The 22927-nt window shown below is 36.4% G+C and overlaps 1 protein-coding gene across 2 annotated transcripts in view; it reads left to right on the forward strand.

Annotated features, from left to right (window-relative positions):
- The window catches only part of IQUB (IQ motif and ubiquitin domain containing), a 71495-nt gene that overhangs the window by 45512 nt on the left and 3056 nt on the right, over positions 1-22927 (forward strand). Inside the window, exons 9-12 of one of the 2 annotated variants that reach the window (XM_070466344.1) lie at positions 6676-6846; positions 11570-11746; positions 18279-18527; positions 19786-19971. In XM_070466344.1, coding sequence (XP_070322445.1) covers positions 6676-6846; positions 11570-11746; positions 18279-18527; positions 19786-19971 — 783 coding nt within the window. The remainder of the gene's footprint in view (positions 1-6675; positions 6847-11569; positions 11747-18278; positions 18528-19785; positions 19972-22927) is intronic. The other variant, XM_070466346.1, reaches the window with a different exon arrangement.

The following is a 22927-nucleotide window of genomic DNA, read 5'->3' on the forward strand; positions in this document are numbered from 1 at the left end:
CCTTCTTTATAGTCCAACTCTCACATCCATACATGACCACTGGAAAAACCATAGCCTTGACTAGATGGACCTTTGTTGGCAGAGTAATGTCTCTGCTTTTTAATATGCTGTCTAGGTTGGTCATAACTTTCCTTCCAAGGAGTAAGTGTCTTTTAATTTCATGGCTGCAGTCACCATCTGCAGTGATTTTGAAGCCCAGAAAAATAAAGTCAGCCTCTGTTTCCCCATCTATTTGCCATGAAGTGATGGGATCGGATGCCATGATCTTAGTTTTCTGAATGTTGAGCTTTAAGCCAGCTTTTTCACTCTCCTCTTTTACTTTCATCAAGAGGCTCTTTAGTTCTTCACTTTCTGCCATGAGGGTAGTGTCATCTGCATATCTGAGGTTATTGATATTTCTCCCGGCAATCTTGTTTCCAGCTTGTGCTTCTTCCAGCCCAGCGTCTCTCATGATGTACTCTGCACACAGTTAAATAAGCAGGGTGACAATATACAGCTTTGACACACTCCTTTTCTTGTTTGGGACCAGTCTGTTGTTCCATGTCCAGTTCTAACTGTTGCTTCCTGACCTGCATACAGGTTTCTCAAGAGGCAGGTCAGGTGGTCTGGTTTTCCCATCTCCTTCAGAATTTTCGATAGGTTATGGTGATCCACACAGTCAAAGGCCTTGGCATAGTCAATAAAGCAGAAATAGATGTTTTTCTGGAACTCTCTTGCTTTTTTGATGATCCAGCAGATGTTTGCAATTTGATCTCTGGTTCCTCTGCCTTTTCTAAAATAGCTCAACTGGAATTCCATCACCTCCACTAGCTTTGTTCGTAGTGATGTTTTCTAAGGCCCACTTGACTTCACATTCCAGGATGTCTGGCTCTAGGTGAGTGATCACACCATCATGATTATCTGGGTTGTGAAGATGTTTTTTGTACAGTTCTTCTGTGTATTCTTGCCACCTTTTCTTAATATCTTCTGCTTCTATTAGGTCCATACCATTTCTGTCCTTTATTGAGCCCATCTTTGCATGAAATGTTCCCTTGGAATCTCTAATTTTCTTGAAGAGATCTCTAGTCTTTACCATTCTGTTGTTTTCCTCTATTTCTTTGCATTGATCACTGAGGAAGGCTTTCTTAACTCTCCTTGCTATTCTTTGAAACTCTGCATTCAAATGGGTATATCTTTCCTTTTCTCCTTTGCTTTTCTCTTCCCTTCTTTTCACAGCTATTTGCAAGGCTTCCTCAGACAGCCATTTTGCTTTTTTGCATTTCTTTTTCTTGGGGATGGTCTTGATTCCTGTCTCCTGTACAATGTCACGAACCTCTGTCCATGGTTCATCAGGCACTCTATCAGATCTAGAAGTTCTTGAAATTTCTCCCAAAAAGATGAGATGTGGACATTTTGTTCATGAGAATTCCTGTGAAGAAGACGTTAGTTTGTTGTCGTTTGTTTTGTTTTCTTGTTTGGTAAATATGTTGATTAGTTTAAGGGTCAGATCCGAGACCCTGTATGATCCTGAGTGTAGGAAGAATTGCCAGGTAATCGTGCCAGAAGCATGGAGGTCCTTGAGTGTTGCTGGAGAGAAGGAAGGGGAGGACACAGTTAGAGGTCAGTGGGGCACAGTGTGGCTTCTGTGATTTCATTCATTACAGCACTAACTAATAGAAGTATTTAGTGCAAGAGGATTCTTTCTTTTTTTTTTTCTATAAGAGGAAAAAGAACAAGAGAAATGACTAGGCCTTAGCATCCAGACTGATTCAGGGCAATGCACAAAGGTGCAAGATCAGAAGATTGCAAAAAGAATGAAAATGCTGGCCACAAGAACTTGTAGAAATCACGAAAAAGGTTTTTTGTGGGTTGAGGTTTTAGAATTGGGGTTCTGAACCTATGGTTACCCCAGCTGATAAACCACTTAATCTCACCAATCTCCAGGCTAAGACTCAGAAGAAATGGATGTTTTAGCGGATATAAGAGAATTTTACCTCAGTTTTGACCAAAATGTTACATAGGGTAAGACAAATACAACCATGGACTAGAACAACTACACTTGAAATCAGTGCTCATTCGATGAGATAACGTAATTCATCCATTCTCTAAAAATATTGACTAGTGGTGGCTTTTGGCCTGCTTTTAACCTCTATAGTAAACTGTGAAATCTTTGTTACTCTAATACAAAATTAATTTAAATTACCTTTTTGTATATGGTGCTGTAATGAACATCGTAGAAAACAGTTAGGTAGATTTTATAGTTAGTCCTTTGTTATAAATTCCAATGCCAGTTCCTTCCTTTTCATGCCTGGCTGCCTCTTCCCACCCCACCCTACCCATGCCTGGCAATGTCTCTAATAAGTATTCAGGAAGAGTCAGCACTGATTTCATAAAACTTGAAGTAACTTATTCTACAGGTTTTTTTGATTGCTAAGAAAAAAACAGCTTGAATTAATTCTTAAGGCTAGACCAGGTCAGAGCGTTTTGAAATGTGAATACTAACAACCAGGACCATGATGTGGATTTTAAGATCCACATTTCATGCCATAATATATGGATATATAAAGAGAATATTTACTTTCCTATAATTTGGAAATAACTTTGGAAAATGATATTTCATGGTTTGGTTTTAGTTTAATTTCAATGTGTCTAAGTATTATGTAGTATATTGAATTAATGTTTATATTTTATCGAGGACACAGAATTTTTCTTGAGTAATGGAATGATGATTGTTTTGTATTAGTCCAATAAAAGCACTGAACTAATCAGTTATTAGGGTTCTATACTAAGCCTATATTCTCCATAAAAGGGTTAATCTATTTAACCCTTTAAGATTTTTGAAGCATTATTTAAACAGTCTAATTTTATCCCATCAAACATTGACAGCCACAGGTTGTCAAATGTTAAAAACTCGCAAATTGACAGAGGTGAAGAAATTCAGGTCAAGAAATTTTAAAGAAAAATCATCAACCAGTTTCTAATATATCTTGGGTGCTGCTTACCGAAACTGTGTAAAGAGACAATTTGAATTTGAATTTCTGCAAAAGGTTTTCCTGGGGTCAAGGCCATTTATTTCTTTGAATCTCTTTGATTCACATACTGTGTCTCACAATCACAAGCTAAAAAACTGCAATCTGTGTTAACTGTGTCATTTAGTTTTGTTTTTCTCCTCACTCAGGTGGCCAGCAGCTAATGGGATGGAAAAATGCAACCAGCTCTTTCCTCTCTCTCAGCACCACAGTACACAGGGGTGTCCTCTGTGTATGAACAAAATCCCTTGGCTGTGTAAAAGAAAAGTTGATCACTACCCAGTAGCTCTGGGGGTTAGTGTTATTCTTAACTTGTGCCCTGAGGGACTAGAGTATTAATTTAGGGGAAAGAAAAGCTCTGCTCTCATAGTGCAGTCATTTCTTCTCTTTGGTGGAAGCTTGCTGCTCTCAAGGTTTTTGTTATCTCACCACCTTCCCGTCCTCAAAGTGTGTCTTCCTGCTGTCCTTCTGTTTCTCTCCTCCAGAATCTATGCTGTCTCATCTGTTGGCACCTAAATGGAATTTGTTATGCTCTTGTTTTCTGAAGCAATTTAAGAACATGACTATTGTTCATCTGTTATTAAAGCCACAGAATTCAAAGAAAAAAAATAGAAAAGAGAAGTAAGCAAAATTGACATTTTCCTGCCTCAGAGTAATAAAAATTACCTTAAAGACTGAAATCAAAAAATCTTAGACTTGAAGACCATGTTATCCGTGTTGACAGAAATGTATCCAAGTATCAAAACAACTTTGCCAAACAGATTTTTTTTTTTAAAATATCTTTTCAGTGTTGACACTAGGGAACTCAAACTTTGAATCTAGGACTCTCTGATTGTATCACTCAGTTTACTTTTAATCTGGCTAATCCTTAGTTCTTTTTCAGTTTTATCTTAAATATTATTTTCTTTTTACCAGTTAAGTGCTTCATATTAACTTGAAGTTACCTGTTTACCTGCATCAGAAGCATAATCAACTTTTATTTCAATTATTTTTAAATTTTTCTATGCTGTTAGATTGGAGTTCATGAAATTGGAATTTATCTACTTGCTACCTAGTACATGGAATAATATACAATAAACACAATAAATATTTCTTGAATGAATGAGTGAAAATTGTAGGCCTTGTGAAATATATAAAGCTACATAAGAAATTTATTTCTTATAATCTGTAAGGAAAATAGAATTAGCAAACAAAATAATTATAGAACTATTTGGACCCAAATTGCATTGCCCTGAGTTATTGAAATATAGATACTGCATATGCTGTGTGTGTGTTTGTTTTTAACAAATACAATAGAACTTTGGATAATAGTGATTTCAGTGGTTTCATACCACAGTAGTTAAGAATCTTTACAAAAAAGAGGATTTAAGTTAAAAATTGAAGGGTAGAAAGGATTTGATGTTGAATATTTTTGGAAAAATACAGGGTATTACTATATTGTAGTATCTTAGATGGGACCAAGAACTTGGAGGAAAGGTAGAATTAAATCAATACCACAGCTAAGAAGAACCACAATAGAGTAGATGAACTAAGCATTTCATTAAAAGGTTATTGTACTTGGATTATTACAAATGAAATAACTTATCAGCCTGCAGAGCTGAAGGTATTGTTCACATTACTGGAAGAAAAGAAAAGAAATTACATTTAATAGCATTTCCCTGAGGAAAACTCTGCAGATTAAGGCTTTAGACTTTAGAAGGTTGCTGTATGAAATGTATCCTAAGATTGCTTATTCCTTAGAAGTTTCAAAAAGAGCTTTGCAATAAATAATAGATTTCAATAACACTCTGAGATCTACCCCAAACAAGGGTATATCCATGAAAACAATGTATTTTTAAAATTTCCAAGTGATATTAATTAAATCATAAAATATTTTTTATTGAGCTATTTCCCTCTTATAATCTTAATAAATCTTATTAATTCTATCAGTCTGATAATTAACTACATTATTTAATATTAGATTTATGCTCTAAAAATAGAAATCAGAGAGCTGCAGCTTTTCATTTGCTAGATTAAAACTAGAACTGAGGATCTAAAGTTTCTAATGAAGATTCCTAGCTCTGCACAACATCCACTTTACCTTTGATCAGAAAATGATGCCATTACTTTGAAAACATATCAAATACATTTGTTGTTAAATAGTAGTTTGATAGTTTTCAATGTAATTGAGCTAATATGAAATGTAAAAAAAAAAAAAAGGTAAATTGAGGCTGTAACTAAGAATTCCTCTTACTGTTGTCATACTAAATAAATACAGGTTTGTATAGTTTCTCTATCTGGCTATTCTACATTCCTGATGATTTGTTCCAATATGTGGGCTTCCCTTTAAGCTTTAAACTGTATCAAATCTGAGATTGAAATGCTTGCAAGTATGGCATAAATTGAACTACAGGTCTCCCAAGCCTCAAATTATCAGTCTACAAAAAATACATTGAACGGTTAGAAGTTCTGATCAACATAGTCACCTTTTTTGATAAACTATAATCAGGGAAAGAAACTCAGCAGCTTTATACCTTAAAGTAGAACAGTCACTGAGTTTTCACTGTGCTCTTTCTAGGTCAACAAATCTTCTCTTAAAGTTTTGGTAGTCTTGGCAGGAGGGAACCAAAGCACTGGCAAACATAGTCTCTAAATACTCTTGGTGTCCTGAGTCAGCTGAGGACTCACTATTTCCTGTCTTTGAATTCTTAGAGTGGGACTCCCTGTATGAGCTTCAGGGCAAATTAACTCCATCTGTGACCCTCAGTTCAGGAGGTGGGCTAGGTTGAGACACACCAAGCCAGATTTGGAAATAGAAAGTGAGAGTCTTGCCGATCATCAGGGAGGCAGGGGCCAAAGCACTTGCTAACATAGCTAAATACAGATGTTTTCCTGTGGACATCTGCTTTGTAAAGAACGGTGAACTTGTTATGGATTTATTTTTATGGGAAACAGAACCATAACTGAGTTCCATTTCACTGTAGTTGTAGGTCTGACACATTGAGGATTGTAACAATTGTTCCACAAAGGTCGTTCTCAATTGTCAAGGCACATTCATCCAATTCAACATAATTGAAACAAGTAGATTATCTTTTTAGCATTCTAAATAGCATGTTTTTCCCAAGGGGGTAATGAGTTATTTCACGAATCCATCAAGCTAACCATCATACTTTGTTGTTGTTTAGTCAGTTGCATCCAACCCTTTTGCAACCCTATGGACTGTAGCCCAGCAGGCTGCTCTGTCCATGGCATTTCCTAGGCGTGAGTACTAGTGTGGGCTGCCATTTCCTCCCCCAAGGCATCTTCCGGACCCAGGGATCAGACCTGAGCCTCCTGCATCTCCTACATTAGCAGGCGGATCCTTTACCACTGAGCCACCAGGGAAACCCAGCAATCATACTAGTTAGTACAAATAAGTAGCAAATTCTGAATCTTGAGAAAATATTTGCACTTCTGTAGACTGAAGCTCTCTGATATTTCTTCCCCTAAATTGTTTTATTTTCCCGTGGTCTACAAATTCTTTAATTAATTTTCTAGTCAGAGCCAACTTAGTGACTGAAAAACAAAGTTTTAGTGATATTTTTATTCCTAAATCACCCGATGATAAAGTTAACTTACAGTAGACGGAATAAAGTTATTTTTGAAACTTTAATTAACTGATAGTTATAAACATAATATTATTTTTAAGTGTTCAGCTCCAAAGACATGGAGAAGATTTGATGGCAAAATAATTGAGTTGGATACACAATTTACCATCAGAGCCAGAGAGCTGCAAAACATCTATAACTGCATCATGCTGAAGAATGTCTCGCAAGATGAGAGGCTGGATGTACTCTTAACGCTTAAACATACAGTAAAGGTACATTAACTTTCTCTTAGTTTTTGGGTGTCACATCATCAGTAAAAATATTGAATACTAAAATAAATGTTTTCTATTAAGTAATTATAAAGATAATAAATTATTAATCTTATTTTGTCAACAATATATCATTTGGGTACAATTTGGGGAGGATATGGTTTATGCATTAGTATTTATCTAAAAGTTCTCAAACTATATGATACATACTAATGTATATATCACACAGTGAATAACCTAAATATAAATGTCTCTTTTTGAAATGAATGCAGTTATATATAGCATGAGATTAATACTCAATAAAACAGCAATTATTGTCTATATATTCTGACACTTGTGATGAAAATTTTATTTTTATCCATTTTAAAGCAGCATTTGTATAAGTATTTTTATTTCTTTTTCCTTATCAGTTATTGATTTAAGGCACATTAAGTAGTTGAGTAAATGGTTCTGATTGGAAGCTCAGTCTCCATAGTTCTTTCACATTACTGCCCATCTTGAAAGCAAAGGCATGAACTCAATTAGGTTATTGGCTGCCTTTACAGAGATGTGTGTCTTGTAACTATGCCTTTGAAGTTAGAGATGGTTAGGAGGAGAAGGAGAAGCAGCAGGTTCAGAGGCAGGAAATAAACATGATCTCTTTAGAGGGCAATAAAATGACCAGATTGGCAAAAAGAGAGTTCCGGTAGGGAGTACAGTAGAATACATACAGTAGGGACGTACAGTGGTGCATCCTCTTACCGGATGTGATCAGAACCATTAGCTGGTTACTTAAAAGAGTCAGAGGGCAGACTCATAAAAGGTAAGTTGTGCATATATTAATACATTTAACCTAACATAACCACATACACATTTACTGAACGATATTTGATGGAGGATCAAGGCCTTTAAGCATAATTCAAATTCTGATCCTATTTATTGTGGCTGTACAACCTTAGATAAGTTATTGAGTATTTCTGAAGCTATTGTTATCTGTAAAGTTAGTTGCTTTGAGGATATAAATATATACCTGTATATATACTTCTACATACATCTGTATATACAATATAAATAAAATATATAATTTGTATGTCTCAATGTTTACAAATAGGGAGCCCTCAATAAATAAGAAGTATTATTTTGATGACAGTTGCTCATACAGACCAGTGAATCTTGAACTTGAATATACATTAGAATCATCTGGACAACTTGAAAGAGATAAAGAATTATATAGAGAAATGGGGAGAGAGAATATGAGAATAAATCAATAGCAATGATATCTAGACCCCATTTCAGAACAGGTCAGTTGGATCCTCAAGTGTGATAGCAATGTTAAGATTTTTAAAAATCACTCCAGGTCATTGCAATGGGCTCTCAAAGACAACCGATGCAGATCCTTTTATTAGCCATACCAAGTATGCATTAAAAAAAAAAGAAGAGCATTATTTTATAATTACTGACTTTACCTTCTGATTCTTTCATTCAAACTATGTTTCTTGTAGTCCCTCTTGGGAAGTTGGAGCAACTTGATTCTATTTTATTACTTTTAAATACTTCTACTTTAATCGCTTAACTCTTATTTGGCCTTTCTTATTCAATCATTTCAATTATTTTATTTAAAATGATTGTGAACTATATAAATATACAGAAATAAACGTATCAAGTATATATCTGCAAACGTAAAACTACCAACCCTGTTGCCACCCTCCTGGGCCCAAAACAGGACTTTGTCAGCATCTCCCTTTCTCTTCATATTTTCAATTTACCTTCTCATCCTCTAAAAGTAATTACCATGCTTTCTTTTTCTTTTTTTAAAAAAATATTGTTTATTTGTTTATTTCTAGTTGCTCTGGATCTTTGTTGCTGCGCACAGGCTTTCTCTAGTTGCAGCAAGCAGGGGATACTCTCTAGTTGAGGTGTGAGGCTTCCATTACAGTGACTTCTTTTGTTGAGGAACACAGGCTTTAAGTGCATGGGCGTACTTGCTCTGCAATTTGTGGAATCTGTCTGGACCAAGGATCAAGACAGTGTCCCCTGCATTGGCAGGCAGATTCTCAACCACTGGACCACCAGAGAAGTCCCATACTTACTTTCATGGTAGTCATTTCCTTGATTTTTGTTCATAGTTACCAAACAATAGAATGGGAAAGACTAGAGATCTCTTCAAGAAAATTAGAGATACCAAGGGAACATTTCATGCAAAGATGGGCTCAATAAAGGACAGAAATGGTATGGACCTAATAGAAGCAGAAGATATTAAGAAGAGGTGGTAAGAATACACAGAAGAACTGTACAAAAAACATCTTCATGACCCAGATAATCACAATGGTGTGATCACTCACCTAGAGCCAGACATCCTGGAATGTGAAGTCAAGTGGGCCTTAAGAAGCATCACTACGAACAAAGCTAGTGGAGGTGATGGAATTCCAGTTGAGCTATTTCAAATCCTAAAAGATGATACTGTGAAAGTGCTGCACTCAATATGTCAGCAAATTTGGAAAACTCATCAGTGGCCACAGGACTGGAAAAGGTCAGTTTTCATTCCAATCCCAAAGACAGGCAATACCAAAGAATGCTCAAACTACCACACAACTGCATTCATCTCACACGCTAGTAAAGTAATGCTCAAAATTCTCCAAGCCAGGCTTCAGCAATACGTGAACTGTGAACTTCCAGATGTTCAAGCTGGTTTTAGAAAAGGCAGAACCAGAGATCAAATTGCTAACATCTGCTGGATCATCAAAAAAGCAAGAGAGTTCCAGAAAAACATCTAATTCTGCTTTATTGACTATGCCAGAGCCTTTGACTGTGTGGATCACCATAACCTCTGGAAAATTCTGAAAGAGATGGAATACCAGACCACCTGACCTGCCTCTTGAGAAACCTGTATGCAGGTCAGGAAGCAACAGTTAGAACTGGACATGGAACAACAGACTGGTCCCAAATAGGAAAATGAGTGCGTCAAAGCTGTATATTTTCACCCTGCTTGTTTAACTTATATGCAGAGTACATCATGAGAAATGCTGGGCTGGAAGAAGCACAAGCTGGAAACAAGATTGCCGGGAGAAATATCAATAACCTCAGATATGCAGATGACACCACCCTTGTGGCAGAAAGTGAAGAAAGAACTAAAGAGCCTCTTGATGAAAGTGAAAGAGGAGAGTGAAAAAGTTGGCTTAAAGCTCAACATTCAGAAAACTAAGATCATGGCATCCTGTCCCATCACTTCATGGCAAATAGATGGGGAAACAGTGGAAACAGTGGCTGACTTTATTTTTCTGGGCTCCAAAATCACTGCAGATGGTGATTGCAGCCATGAAATTAAAAGAAGCTTACTCCTTGGAAAAAAAGTTATGACCAACCTAGACACAATATTAAGAGGCAGAGATATTACTTTGTCAACAGAGGTCCATCTAGTCAAGGCTATGGTTTTTCCAGTGGTCATGTATGGATGTGAGAGTTGGACTATAAAGAAAGCTGAGTGCCGGACAATTGATGCTTTTGAACTGTGGTGTTGGAAAAGACTCCTGAGAGTCCCTTGGACTGCAAGGAGATCCAACCAGTCCATCCTAAAGGAGATCACTCCTGAGTGCTCATTGGAAGGACTGATGTTGAAGATGAAACTCTAGTACTTTGGCCACCTGATGCGAAGAGCTGACTCATTTGAAAAGACCGTAATGCTGGGAAAGGTTGAGGGCAGAAGGAGAAGGGGACAATAGAGGATGACATGATTGGATGCCATTACCAACTCAATGGACATGAATTTGGGTAAAATCCGGGTATTGGTGATGGACAGGGAGGCCTGGCGTTATGTGGTTTATGGGTTCACAGTGAGTTGGACACGACTGAGCGACTGAACTGAATTGATACATCTCTAAGTAATATACTGTCGTGTTGCTTATTTTTGAATTTTATTTAAATGGAATGAGACAGTAAGTATTATTTTGTGCCTTGCTTCATTTGCTAAACATTAGTTTGTAAGATTTAAATTTGTTATTGTGTATAGCTCTAGTTAATTCATTTCTGTATAGATAATACTTTATTGTATGAACCAAAAGTGTTAATTGCTCATAGTCACTCAGTTGTCTCTGACTCTTTGTGAACCCACCAGGCTTCTCTGTTCATAGAATTCTCCAAGAAAAGTGGAATGGGTAGCCATTCCCTTCTCCATGGGATCTTCCTGACCCAGGGGTTGAACCTATATTGTAGGTGGATTCTTTACCATCTGAGCCACCTACTTTTTCGCTTATTTATGTAATCAATTTGTTTATGGATATTTGGTTATTTCTGATTTTGAACTGGTTTGAACAATGACCCCATGCACATTTCTTTAAAGCACTTGAGTAGAATTGCTGGGTTGTAGATTATGGATATCTTAAATTCTTCTCGATAATGTCAGCTTCTTTTCCAAATTAGTGATATCCATCTATACTTATTGGATTTCCTGGTGGTTCAGCTGATAAAGAATCCACCTGCAATGCGAGAGACCTGGGTTCAGTCCCTGGGTTGGGAAGATCCCCTGAAGGGAACAGCTACCCACTCTAGTATTCTGGCCTGGAGATCCATGGACTATATATGAGGTTGCAAAGAGTTGGACTTGATTGAGCGACTTTCACTTTCACTTTCATCTCTACTTACATTAGCGTACTTTTGGAATCTAATCTTAGCTTGTTTGGTGATAACTTTAAAAACTAACTTGATGATATTTAGTATTCTACACAACATATTGTGTGTGTATTTTACACAGGAACATGAATGTAAACTGACTCAGGAAATCCTCGAATTGATTGACAGGGAGGTTGACCTTATGATGAGAGGAGTCAAACATCAGAATCTGGAAGGACTCAGAAAAAGGATCGCAACACTCTTTTTTCATTACATAAAAACACCTCTGTTTAATCCAGAAGTTGCAAGACACCTGAAGGTATTCTACCCACCCCCCCCCCCCCCGGATTCCTTTATTAGAATTCTGTGCTATAGTAAAATGAGGTGTATTCAAATTTTGCTTTAGTACTTTACTAGGGGTCCATGTGGAAGGTCATCTTATTTATTAACTTTTCTTTGAATGATATTTTTTATGTTGATAAATGAACCATTTAACATTTTTTGTTTGTGTTTCCAACCTTGAATTCTCTCCTACTCTCTGGATAAAGTGTCCAGTTGAATACTGTGCTATATTGAATACCTCACAATCTCTCACACTTTCAAGCTTTTGCACATTCTGTTGCTTCCTCCTGGAATGTTGTCACTGACTTTGGCTAGCCAGCTCCTCATTTTTTAGGACTCAGTTCACATGTACTCTTCTTCACTAGGCCTCAGAGAGAGTAAAACTCTTCATTTCTGAGATTCTACACTCACCTTTGTGTCCCTTTATAATACCTACCACATAGTTATAATTATTACTGAACTGATTCACATAGATATTCTGCAAGAACTTCAAATGTAATATGTGTTTGAATTAAATTGCTTTTTCCAACTCCAATATGCTTAGCCGTCTTTGGAGATTTTTCTTTCTAAAAACTTTGCCTTCTTACATTGCAAGACTATATAAAACACCTTTAGTAAATTTTTTGAGGGGCTTATTAAAGGGTTTGAAATATTAATAGTGTTGTTCCAATGATTATTTTTAGAGTAATAATCTCTAATAATTTAAGAAGCTGACCAAACATCTATTTTGCTTAAAATAAGCAAAAATCTCAGCAGAAACTTTCAGAAAAAGTAAAACTGTTTAATTTTTATATTCTTTCTTTTAACGAATTTTTGAAACTTAATTAGATTTCAGGAGAACTTTAAAATATAACAAAAGTTCAAGAGAAAAATATAACAAAAGTTCAAGAGAAAAGTTGACCATCAAATTATTTATCATTGTTCTATTTTTCTAAGCTACCTTTTAGTCTTCTATGGACTTACACAATTTTCATATACTTGCGGTAGTATAATAAAATTCAATGTTCTATCCATTCACATAACATTATACTATTTTATTCACTTTTTAAATTTACCTTTGGTAAAATCCAATGTTTTTGATAAGTTTTGAGAAATGCAATGTTGTGTAATCAACAGCCAATAGCACAATCAAGATAAAATAGTCTTTTCACCTCCCTGAAATTCTCTCCTTCTGCTACTTTGTAATCAGTCCTTCCCCTGGATGCCTAACCCTTGGCAAACACTGTTCAGCATTTTATTTCTGTAGTTATACCTAACCCTGTCCTGTAAATGGAATCATATGATATGTACAAGCATACCATGTTTTATTGCACTTCACTTTATTGAACTTTGCAGATGCTGTTTTTCTTTCTTTTTTTAAGACAAATTGAAGATTGTGACAACCTTTCATTGAGCAAATCTATTGGCACAATTTTTCCAACAGCTTTTGCTCACTTTGTGTCTCTGAGTCACATTTTGGTAATTCTTAGAATGTTTCAGACTTTCTCATGTTTACTATGTTTGTTACAGTGATTTGTGGTCATTGATCTTTGATCTTGCTATTATAACTGTTTTGGGACTTCATAGACCTTGCCTATATAAGACAGCAAATTTAATTGATGTGTGTATTCTGACTGCTCTACCAACTGGTGGTGCTTCCTTCTCTCTCCCTCTCCTCAGACAACCCCTATTCCTTGAGACACAATATTATTGAAATTAGGCAAGTTAATAACCTTACAATAGCCTCTAAGGGTTTAAGCGAAAAGAAGAGTTGCACACCTCTCCCTTTAAATCAAAAGCTGGAAATGATTAAACTTAATGAGAATAGGCCAAAAGCTAAGCCTCTTGCACCAGTCAGCCAACTTGTGAATACAAAGGACAAGTTCTTGCAGGAAATTAAAAGTGCTACTCCAGTGAATACATGAGTGATAAGAAATCGAAACAGCCCTGTTACTGGTATGGAGAGAGTTTGAGTGGTCTGGATAGAAGATCAGACCTACCATAGCATTTCCATAAGCCAAAGCTTGGTCCAGAGCGAGGCTCTAATGCTCTTCATTTTCTTGAAGGCTGAGAGAGGTAAGAAAGCTGCAGAAGAAAAGTCTGAAGCTCACAGCGGTTGGTTCGTGAGATTTAGGGAAAGAAGCTCTCCATAACATACAAGTACAAGTGCAAGTGCTGATATAGAAGCAACAAGTTATCCAGAAGATCTTGTCAAGATAATTAATGAGGATGGCTACACTACACAATAGATTTTTAGTATAGATGAGATGGCCTTATACTGGAAGAAGATGACAGCTAGGACTTTCATAGCTAGAGAGAAGTCAAATTCCTAGCTTCAAAGCCTTAATGGACAGACTGACTGTCTTGTTAGGGGCTAATGCAGCTGGTGACTTTAAGTTTAAGCCAGCGCTCATTTACTATTCGGAAAATACTAGGGCCCTTAAGATTTATTACCAAGCTATTCTGCCTGTGCTCTGTAAATCGAACAACAGAGTTTATATAACAGCACATCTTTTTCCAACCATGGTTTAGTTAAGGTTAATATTTTAAGCACACTGTTGAGACCTACTGCTCAAAAAAAAAAGATTCCATTCAAAAGAAAAGGAGAAAAGCAACTAGTAGTATACAAGGAAGCTCTTAAGACTATCAGCTGACTTTTCAACAGAAACTTTGCAGGCCAGAAAGGATTGGCATAATGTATTCAAAGTGAAAAAAGGGGGAAAAAAACTACCATCAAGAATACTCTACCTGGCAAGGCTATCATTCATATTTGAAAGGGAGATAGAGTTTTACTAACAACCAAAGCTTAAATAATTCAGCATCACTAAAACACCTGTACAAGAAATTTTAAAGGACTGCTCTAAGCAGAAGAGACTACAGCTAGAAATAAGAAAATTATGAAAGCAAAGATCTTATTAATAAAGGCAAACATACAGTAAAGATAGTAGATCAACCTCTTAGACAGCTAGTAGGAAGGTTAAAAGACAAAAGTAGTAAAATCATTTATCCACAGTAAGTAATAAAGGGATACAAAAAACAAAAGATGTAAAATATAATGTCAGAAATATTAAAAATGGCAGTGGTGGCTGGGGGAATAAAAATACAGGGATATTAGAACATGTTTGAACTTAAGGGAACATCAACTTAAAAATGATATATGTTGTTGTATATTAACCTCATGGTAACCACAGGCCAAAAACCTGTAATAGATATACACACAAAAGAGAAAATCCAACCACAACACTAAAGAAAGTCATCTAATCATAAGAGGAAGAGAACAAAGGAAGAAAGGAGCAACAAAAACAATATTAAAAAACTGTAAACCAACCAGAAAACAATAAACAAAATGGTTATAAGTACATCCTATCAATAATTTCTTTAAATGTAAATGGACTAAATGCTCCAAATAAAAGACATAGAATGACCGAATAGATAAAAAAATACAAGAGCCATGTATATATTGCCTACAGGAGACTTTCTTGAGATCTAAAGAGACAGACAGACTAGAGTGAAGGGTTGGAAAAGGGTATTCCATGCAAATGAAAGCAAGAAGGAAACTGGGGCGCATGCTTAGCTGTGCTTAGTTGCTGTCATGTCCGACTCTTTGTGACCCCATGGACTGTAGGCCCCCAGGCTCCTGTGTCCATGGGGATTCTCCAGGCAAGAATACTGGGGCGGGTTGCCATGCTCTACTTCAGGGGATCTTTCCAGCCCAGGGATCAAACCCAGGTGTCCCCCATTGCAGGCGGATTCTTTAATGTCTGAGCCACCAGGGACAAGATAGGCTTTAAAACAGAGACTGTGCTAAGACAAAGAAGGACATTACATAATTATAAAGTGATCAATCCAATAAGAAGATAACAATTGTAAATATATATGTATCAAACCAGGAGTAGCTAAATATGTAAAGGAAATGCAACAAACATAAAGGAAAAAATTGACAGTAGCACAATAATAGGAGATTTTAACACCCCACTTCCATCAATGGACACCTCATTGAAACAGAATATCAATAAGGAAACAGTGGCCTTAAATGACACTTCAGACCAAATATGTATATGAAACATTCCATCCAAAAGCAGTGAAATACACAATCCTTTCAAGTGCTTATGGAACATTCTCCAGTCTAGATTTCATGCTAGGCCACAAAACAAGTCTCAGTAAATTTAAGAAGACTGAAATCTATCAATCATCTTTTCAAACCACAATGGTATGAGAATAGAAATCAGCTACAAGAAAAAAAAAAAACTGCAAAAAACACAAACATTGGGAGGTTAAGCAATGTGTACTAAATGACCAATGGTTCACTGAATAAATCAAACAGAAAATTAAAAAAATACCTGGTGACAAACAAAAATGAAAAGACAATGATCCAAAATTGATGAGATGCAGTAAAAGCAGTTCTAAGAAGAAAGTTGATAGTGATACAAACCTACTTCAGGAAATAAGAAAAATTGCAGAATAAACCACCTAACATTACACTTACGCAAACTAGAAAAAGAACAAACAAAACACAAAATTAGTGGAAGGAAAGAAATAATACAAATCAGAACAGAAGTAAATAAAATAAAGATTAATATCAATAAATCTAAGAGCTGGTTCTTTGAAAAGATAAACAACATTGATTAACCTTTAGACAGACTCATCAAGAAAAATTGAGGTACCAAGTCAATAAAATCAGAAATAAAAAAGGAAATAAAGTTACAACCAACACTACAGAAATACAGAAGATTATAAGAGATTATTATGAACAGTTTATACACCAATGAAATGGACAAACTCGAAGAGATAGATAGAATCTTAAAAATATACAGTCTCCCAAGAATGAATCTGGAAGAAGTAAAAATAGTGAACAGACCAATTACCAGTAATGAAATTGGATCAGTAATCAAAAATTCCCAACAAACAAAAGCTCATGACCAGACTGCTTCACAGGAAATGGTGCTAAACATTTAAAGAATTAGCATTTATCCTTCCCAAACTACTCCAAAAAGCTGAAGGGGAAAGAATATTTCCAAATTCACTCTTTGAGGCCAGCATCACTGTGATACTGAAACCAGGCAAAGACATCACAGAAAATTACACACAGATATCACTGATGAACATACATGCATAAGTCCTCACCAAAAGGTTAGCAAACTGAATTCAACAACACACTAAAAGGATCATGCACCGTGATCAAGAGAGGCATCTCTGGGATGCAAGAATATTTCAACACTGCAAATCAGTATCATATACCACATTAACAAATTGAAGAATGAAAATTATATGATCATTTCAGTAGATGCAGAAAAAGTTTTGACAGTCTTCAACGTTTATTTGTGTTTAAAATTTCTCAACAAAGTGGGTGTAGAGGGAACATACCTCAACATAATAAAGGCCCTATATGACAAACCTACAGCCAACATAATACTCAATAGTAGAAAGCTGGAAGCATTTCCTTTATCATCAGGAACACGAAAAGGATACCCACTCTTGCCACTTTTATTCAACATGGTATTGGCAGTTCTCACCAAATCATTTTGTCAAATCATTGTGTAGAACATCTGAAGCTAACATAATATTGTACATCAACTATATATTTCAATACTTAAAAAATCTAATAAATATAAAACCTTCCACCAGAAAAAAGAACACTCAGCATCTTTGAGTAAGAGTACTTTTAATTAGTGTATCAGATGAGGTATATCCAAAACAACTTGTACAACTCAATAGCAAAATAATTTTAATCCAATTTAATAATTGGCAAAGGACCTGAACAAACATTTTCCTGAAGAAGACATACAAATAGTTAACATGTATGTGAAAAATTGTCACTCATTGTCACTAATCATCAGAGAAATGCAAACCAAAACCACAATGAAATATCACCCCCTCAATGTTAAAATGTCTATTATTAAAATAACAGAAGATAACAAGTATTGGCAAGGATGTGGAAAAAAGGGAATCCTTGTATACTGTTAGTGGAAATGTAAATTGGTACTGCCATTATGGAGGTTCCTCAAAAAATTAGAAATAGAACTACTATATAATGCAGAGTTTCAAAGTTTGAACACTGATGAATGAACCAACCTAAATTTAGTGTGAAGTTGGAATGAAATGAGAACACTTGTTTTAATGGGCTTTTATTTATGTATGAATTTATATACTGCTTGTAAGAAAAATTAATACAGAATAGCACCAAAAATCTAAATTCTTCTTAAAAATAAGTGTCAAAGGACTTTTTTCCCCTTCTTTTTGGAAGGTTTTCTTATGGTTGCAACTCAAAGCCTCTACCTACTCATTTTTTTCAGCCAGTTAATTTTCTAGGTGATTTTACCACATGTATCTAAAAGTTGATGAACAATAGATTTTTAAAATTTTGACAGAGTGAATGAATATGACTTGAAATTTAAATTTTGCATAGATTAGAAGTTAGGGAAAAATATAACTTTAAAATTAACCAAATATTTATCTTATTCTAAGATAAGTTAGCCCTTAATGTTTGGCCTGGCTATTAAACTTTTCTTTCTTTCTTTTTAATTGTTTAGGTCCCTCAGGACCCATTGAAGTTCTATAAGAAAATTTACTTTTGCCACAGTTGCCAGCTCTATTTGCCTTCTGCAGAGTTTCCTATATCATCCACCTCACACCGCATTTACCAATGCCGTCAGTGCATTAACCTTGAAAATGAGAGTCGAAAACGAGAATCATATTTAAAGTACAAATGTTTACTTCAACGGCTCTACTGTTCAGAAGCTGATTATGAAGATGATTCTGAAATTGCTTTTCTGATACAGGTATGATGAGTAAATGTTGCCAATCACGGATGAAACCTGTTCATTGATTTTACAGAAAAGATTTCTGCTTTCCCATCCAAGCCTTGGTTCTTCTTCTTGTGTTTATTCTTTCTGAAGCTTGCCCCTCTGGCAGTCCTAAGTTTATATATGCAGTCTTCTTGATAAAAAGTCATTTCAAGAGCTGTAGCTAATATGGTTTAAATTTTTAAAAAGTTTATAAGCAGTTATTTCATTTCCCCCCTTTCCCTCTTTTTTTTTTCACTAAAACAATGAAGTTTTTAATAACACTAAATGAATTGCTTATTCTTTTTCACATCTTAATTTCCTAATTTCTAAAATGGGAATAAAATGATCTGCAAGTAACCCTGAGGATAAGCTGAAAGTTATTAATGAATTTTAGAAAGTACTTAATACCATATAAATGTAAGGTAAAATTAGCATGTTGGAAGAAATACATACTGCTTTCTCTGGATGTAGTCAGGACTGTGAGACTGGTAACATAGTTTGGACAGAGTGAGCAGAGATTGGGCTTCCCTGATTGCTCAGCTGGTAAAGAATCCACCTGCATTGCAGGAGACCCTGGTTCGATTCTTTGGTTGGGAAGATCCCCTGGAGAAAGGGTAGGCTACCCACTCTAGTATTCTTGGGCTTCCCTGGGGACTCAGCTGGTAAAGAATCCACCAGCAATGCGGGAGGCCTGGGTTTGATCCTGGGTTGGGAAGATCCCCTGGAGGAGGGCATGGCAACCCACTCCAGTATTCTTGCCTGGAGAATCCCCATGGACAGAGGAGCCTGGTGGACTACAGTCCATGGGTCACAAAGAGTCAGATACAACTGAGCGGCCAAGCACAGCACACACACGTAGGCTCTGAGAGTCTTCCCTGGTGCCTCTGTTGGTAAAGAATCTGCCTACGGTGCAGAAGATCTCCTGCAACACAGCAGACCCGGGTTTGATCCCTGGATCAGGAAGATCCCCTGGAGAAGGAAATGGTGACCCACTCCAGTACTGTTGCCTGAAAATTTCATGGACAGAGGAGCCTGGCGGGCTAAGTCCGTGGGGTCCCAAGAGTCAGACACAACTTGGTGACTAAATCACCATCACCATGTGCGCTGAAAACCTCATGAATAATGTTTCCCTTTAAAAGATACATTCAATTTGTTTTCTCAAGGGATATAATAATCTTAAAGAAATTTTGTGTTTAGAATAAAATTTTATGTTTAGAATATTTTTATTTTACAAATATATTTTGACATGTAGCTACAAGATATTCAGTACCTGACAGAGAACATCTGGGCATCCCAGTCTGTGCTCAGTGCTTGGAAGGATCTCAATGATCTGGTCATGGTCAGATGGGATAAGTCTGTGGAATGGTCTCCCTGGAACTGCATTCTTCTTACCAAAGATGAAGGCGCTATTCATCTCAAGCTAAAGAGTATTGAAGAGGTAAGAAAGTCAATCTGTGACCTTAGTTTGACCACTGGAATTATTAGAAGTAACTTGACTGCCTTTTAGGGCTTCCCTGATAGCTTATCTGGTAAAGAATCCAACCACAGTGTGGGAGATCTGGGTTTGATCCCTGGGTTGGGAAGATCCCCTGGAGAATGGAAAGGTTACCCACTCCAGTATTCTGGCCTGAAGAATTTCATAGACTATATAGTCCATGGAGTTGCAAAGAGGTGGACATGACTGAGAAACTTTCACTTTCACTTGACTGCCTTTTACTATATTCCATGCATAATTTGAATAGTTTCATTGGATTAAGCAACAGAGAACCCATGGATAACAGTAACACATACCTGGATGGTATGTATGGCAGAGATTGAAATTTAAAGGAGGTTAAGGCACATAAGAGATAAAGATAAGACATCTGGAAGTCTTACAAGTACCTAACATGAAACCACTACCTCCTAATAATAGCAAGTTCAAGCACATTAGTACTACAGTAAATTTCACAAAAGCTAGGGATATTGTTTAGTTTTTGTGTGTCTATATCTCTAATCACAACAGTGTGACAGAGTAGCTAATTAATACGTATTTGTTGAATGAATAAATGAATACTATCACCAGATAGTTATTATGGAACCTAGAGTCTGTCCTTTGATTATTCACAGGTCTACCTAAAAGCACACTAACTTCTCAAATAAATTCGGTTCATAATTTTGTGTCCTAAATGTCAATCCTACCAATGGGGTGTAGTTCTGAGCCTTAATTTTTCATTTGCTTCCAACTAGCTAGGAGTGAGGAAAGTGCTATAAAAATTAAACATCATTTAATTTCAGTAACTTACAAGATGCAATCTGTAAAACATTTTGATGAACAGAATTGAGGGGTCCCTGATGAGTTCTCAGAAAGCTCTGTTTGCACTAAGTAAACCTATGATCCCAATAGCTGGTACTGAATCTCTGCTTCCCACTGATTAAATTGCTGTACTTATTCGATGCGAGATGTCAGCTAAGGGAAAATAAAGAAATGACTTCAAACATAATAGTCATTTTGAATCATGCTCTTCCCTGTACATGTTTTTATTGGGGAGGGGGAAGGTGTAAAGAGGAGGAAGTAATTAAATTGTTCGCTTTTTTGAAGAATTTTCCAGTAGATGCCAGGATAAGAAAAATTTCACCCTAGGGACTGGAGGAAAGGGTAACAAACTGAAGCTGTGTTAAATATTATACTTAGTGAACTAAGCTGCCCCATAAATATTTAATCACTGGAAGCCTAGCCAATACTAGCAGAATCATTTCATATAGGAGCCATAGTGGAATTAAAGTTCATTCCCAAAGGTGATATTCCACTGCTGCTTCAATTAATGCACAAACTCCCTTTGTGTATTTAATCAAGTTACTGCAGTATCAAATTAAATGTTTTATTCACATGCGTTTCTAATTTCAGGATCTTATTGAATTTCTGTAAATAGAGCTCCATTTACACTAAGTAAGCCTAGTGTAAATAAAGAAATGACTTCAAACATAATTGTTATTTCAGACAAACTAAAATAAATTGCTGTTTTATGGGTTTGGGCTGGTGTAATCTTTTAAGTATTAGTATTCATCCTAGTTAAAGAACAGTTTATGTCTTGTGGCAAAGTAAAGCATTTCCAGAATTTCCGAAATACAGAGAGCTATTTACTATCAAAGGGCTTCCCAGGTGGCACTAGTGGTAAAGAACCCACCTGCCCACCCAGGAGACATAGGAGAGGCAGGTTTAATCCCTGGGTTGGGAAAATCTTCTGCAGGAGGTCATGGCAACCCACTCCAGTATTCCTGCCTGGAGAATCCCATGGACAGAGCCTGGAGAGCTACAGTCCATAGAGTCTCAAAGAGTTGGACACTATTGAAGCGACTTAACACACATTTGCTATCTCATTGAGGAAAAAAAAAATACTTAAAAGTTAAAATAATCTTGACTCCTATAGTCATGACACAAACTGTAGGGAAAGCATGGAAAAAGGCTTCTGTTCTCTGAACTGTGTGTGAGGCAGGTCAGTTTCTCACAGTGTGTACATTGGCCAAAGTAGGAAAATGGTGGATTTAAAGTCAGGAGACCTGACCCAGTATTTCCTCATCTGTCACTGAGGATCCACAAGACATTAGGACCTGCCTTCTTTGCTTTGAAAATTTTATAAAAGTTAGCTAAAAACATGGAACTGGCATAGAGGATTAGAGTGCTATGCTTAGTCACTCAGTCGGGTCTGACTCTTTGTGAACCCATGGACTATAGCCTGCCAGATTCCTCTATCCATGGGATTCTCCAGGCAAGAATGCTGGAGTGGATTGCCATTTCCTCCTCCAGGGGATTTTCCTAACCCAGGGATCGAACCCAGGTCTCCCTCATTTCAGGTGGTCTCTTTACTGTCTAAGCCACCAGGCAAGTCACAGGGGGTAAGAGTAGCCTTAGCTTTGAATTCTGATTCTATCACTTATGAGTTGCAAGAAGTTGGGCAAGTTTGTTACTGTCTCAATACCCCAGTTTTCTCATATATAACATGGGGATAATGAATATTGGATATTTTTCCATATTATATTATTCTTTAAGAGTTACTTATTGTTCCTTTTATTGTATATAACATAATGTGGTATTCTCATCTTTAATGATTGATTGGGCTTTGTTTATGCACTTTGAAAATCTGTTAGGTTCTCTACATGTATTGTTTAATGTTGTATTAATATTAATATAACAGAAATGTGTCAGTATTCCTTAAATGAAATATGGGCTAAGAAGTGTTGGGAGGAGGTTAGATGAGTGTTGTTTTTTTTTTTTTTACCACACTGTGCAGCTTGTGAGATCTTAGTTTCCTGACCAGGGATTGAACCCGTGCCCCCTGCAATGGGAGCATGGAGTGATAACCATTGGAATGCCAGTGAAGTCCCTCGGTGAATTTGTCTGTAGAGAAGAATTTTTT

This window comes from Odocoileus virginianus, chromosome 1, assembly GCF_023699985.2.
Source record: "Odocoileus virginianus isolate 20LAN1187 ecotype Illinois chromosome 1, Ovbor_1.2, whole genome shotgun sequence".
Classification (NCBI taxonomy): Eukaryota; Metazoa; Chordata; class Mammalia; order Artiodactyla; family Cervidae; genus Odocoileus; species Odocoileus virginianus.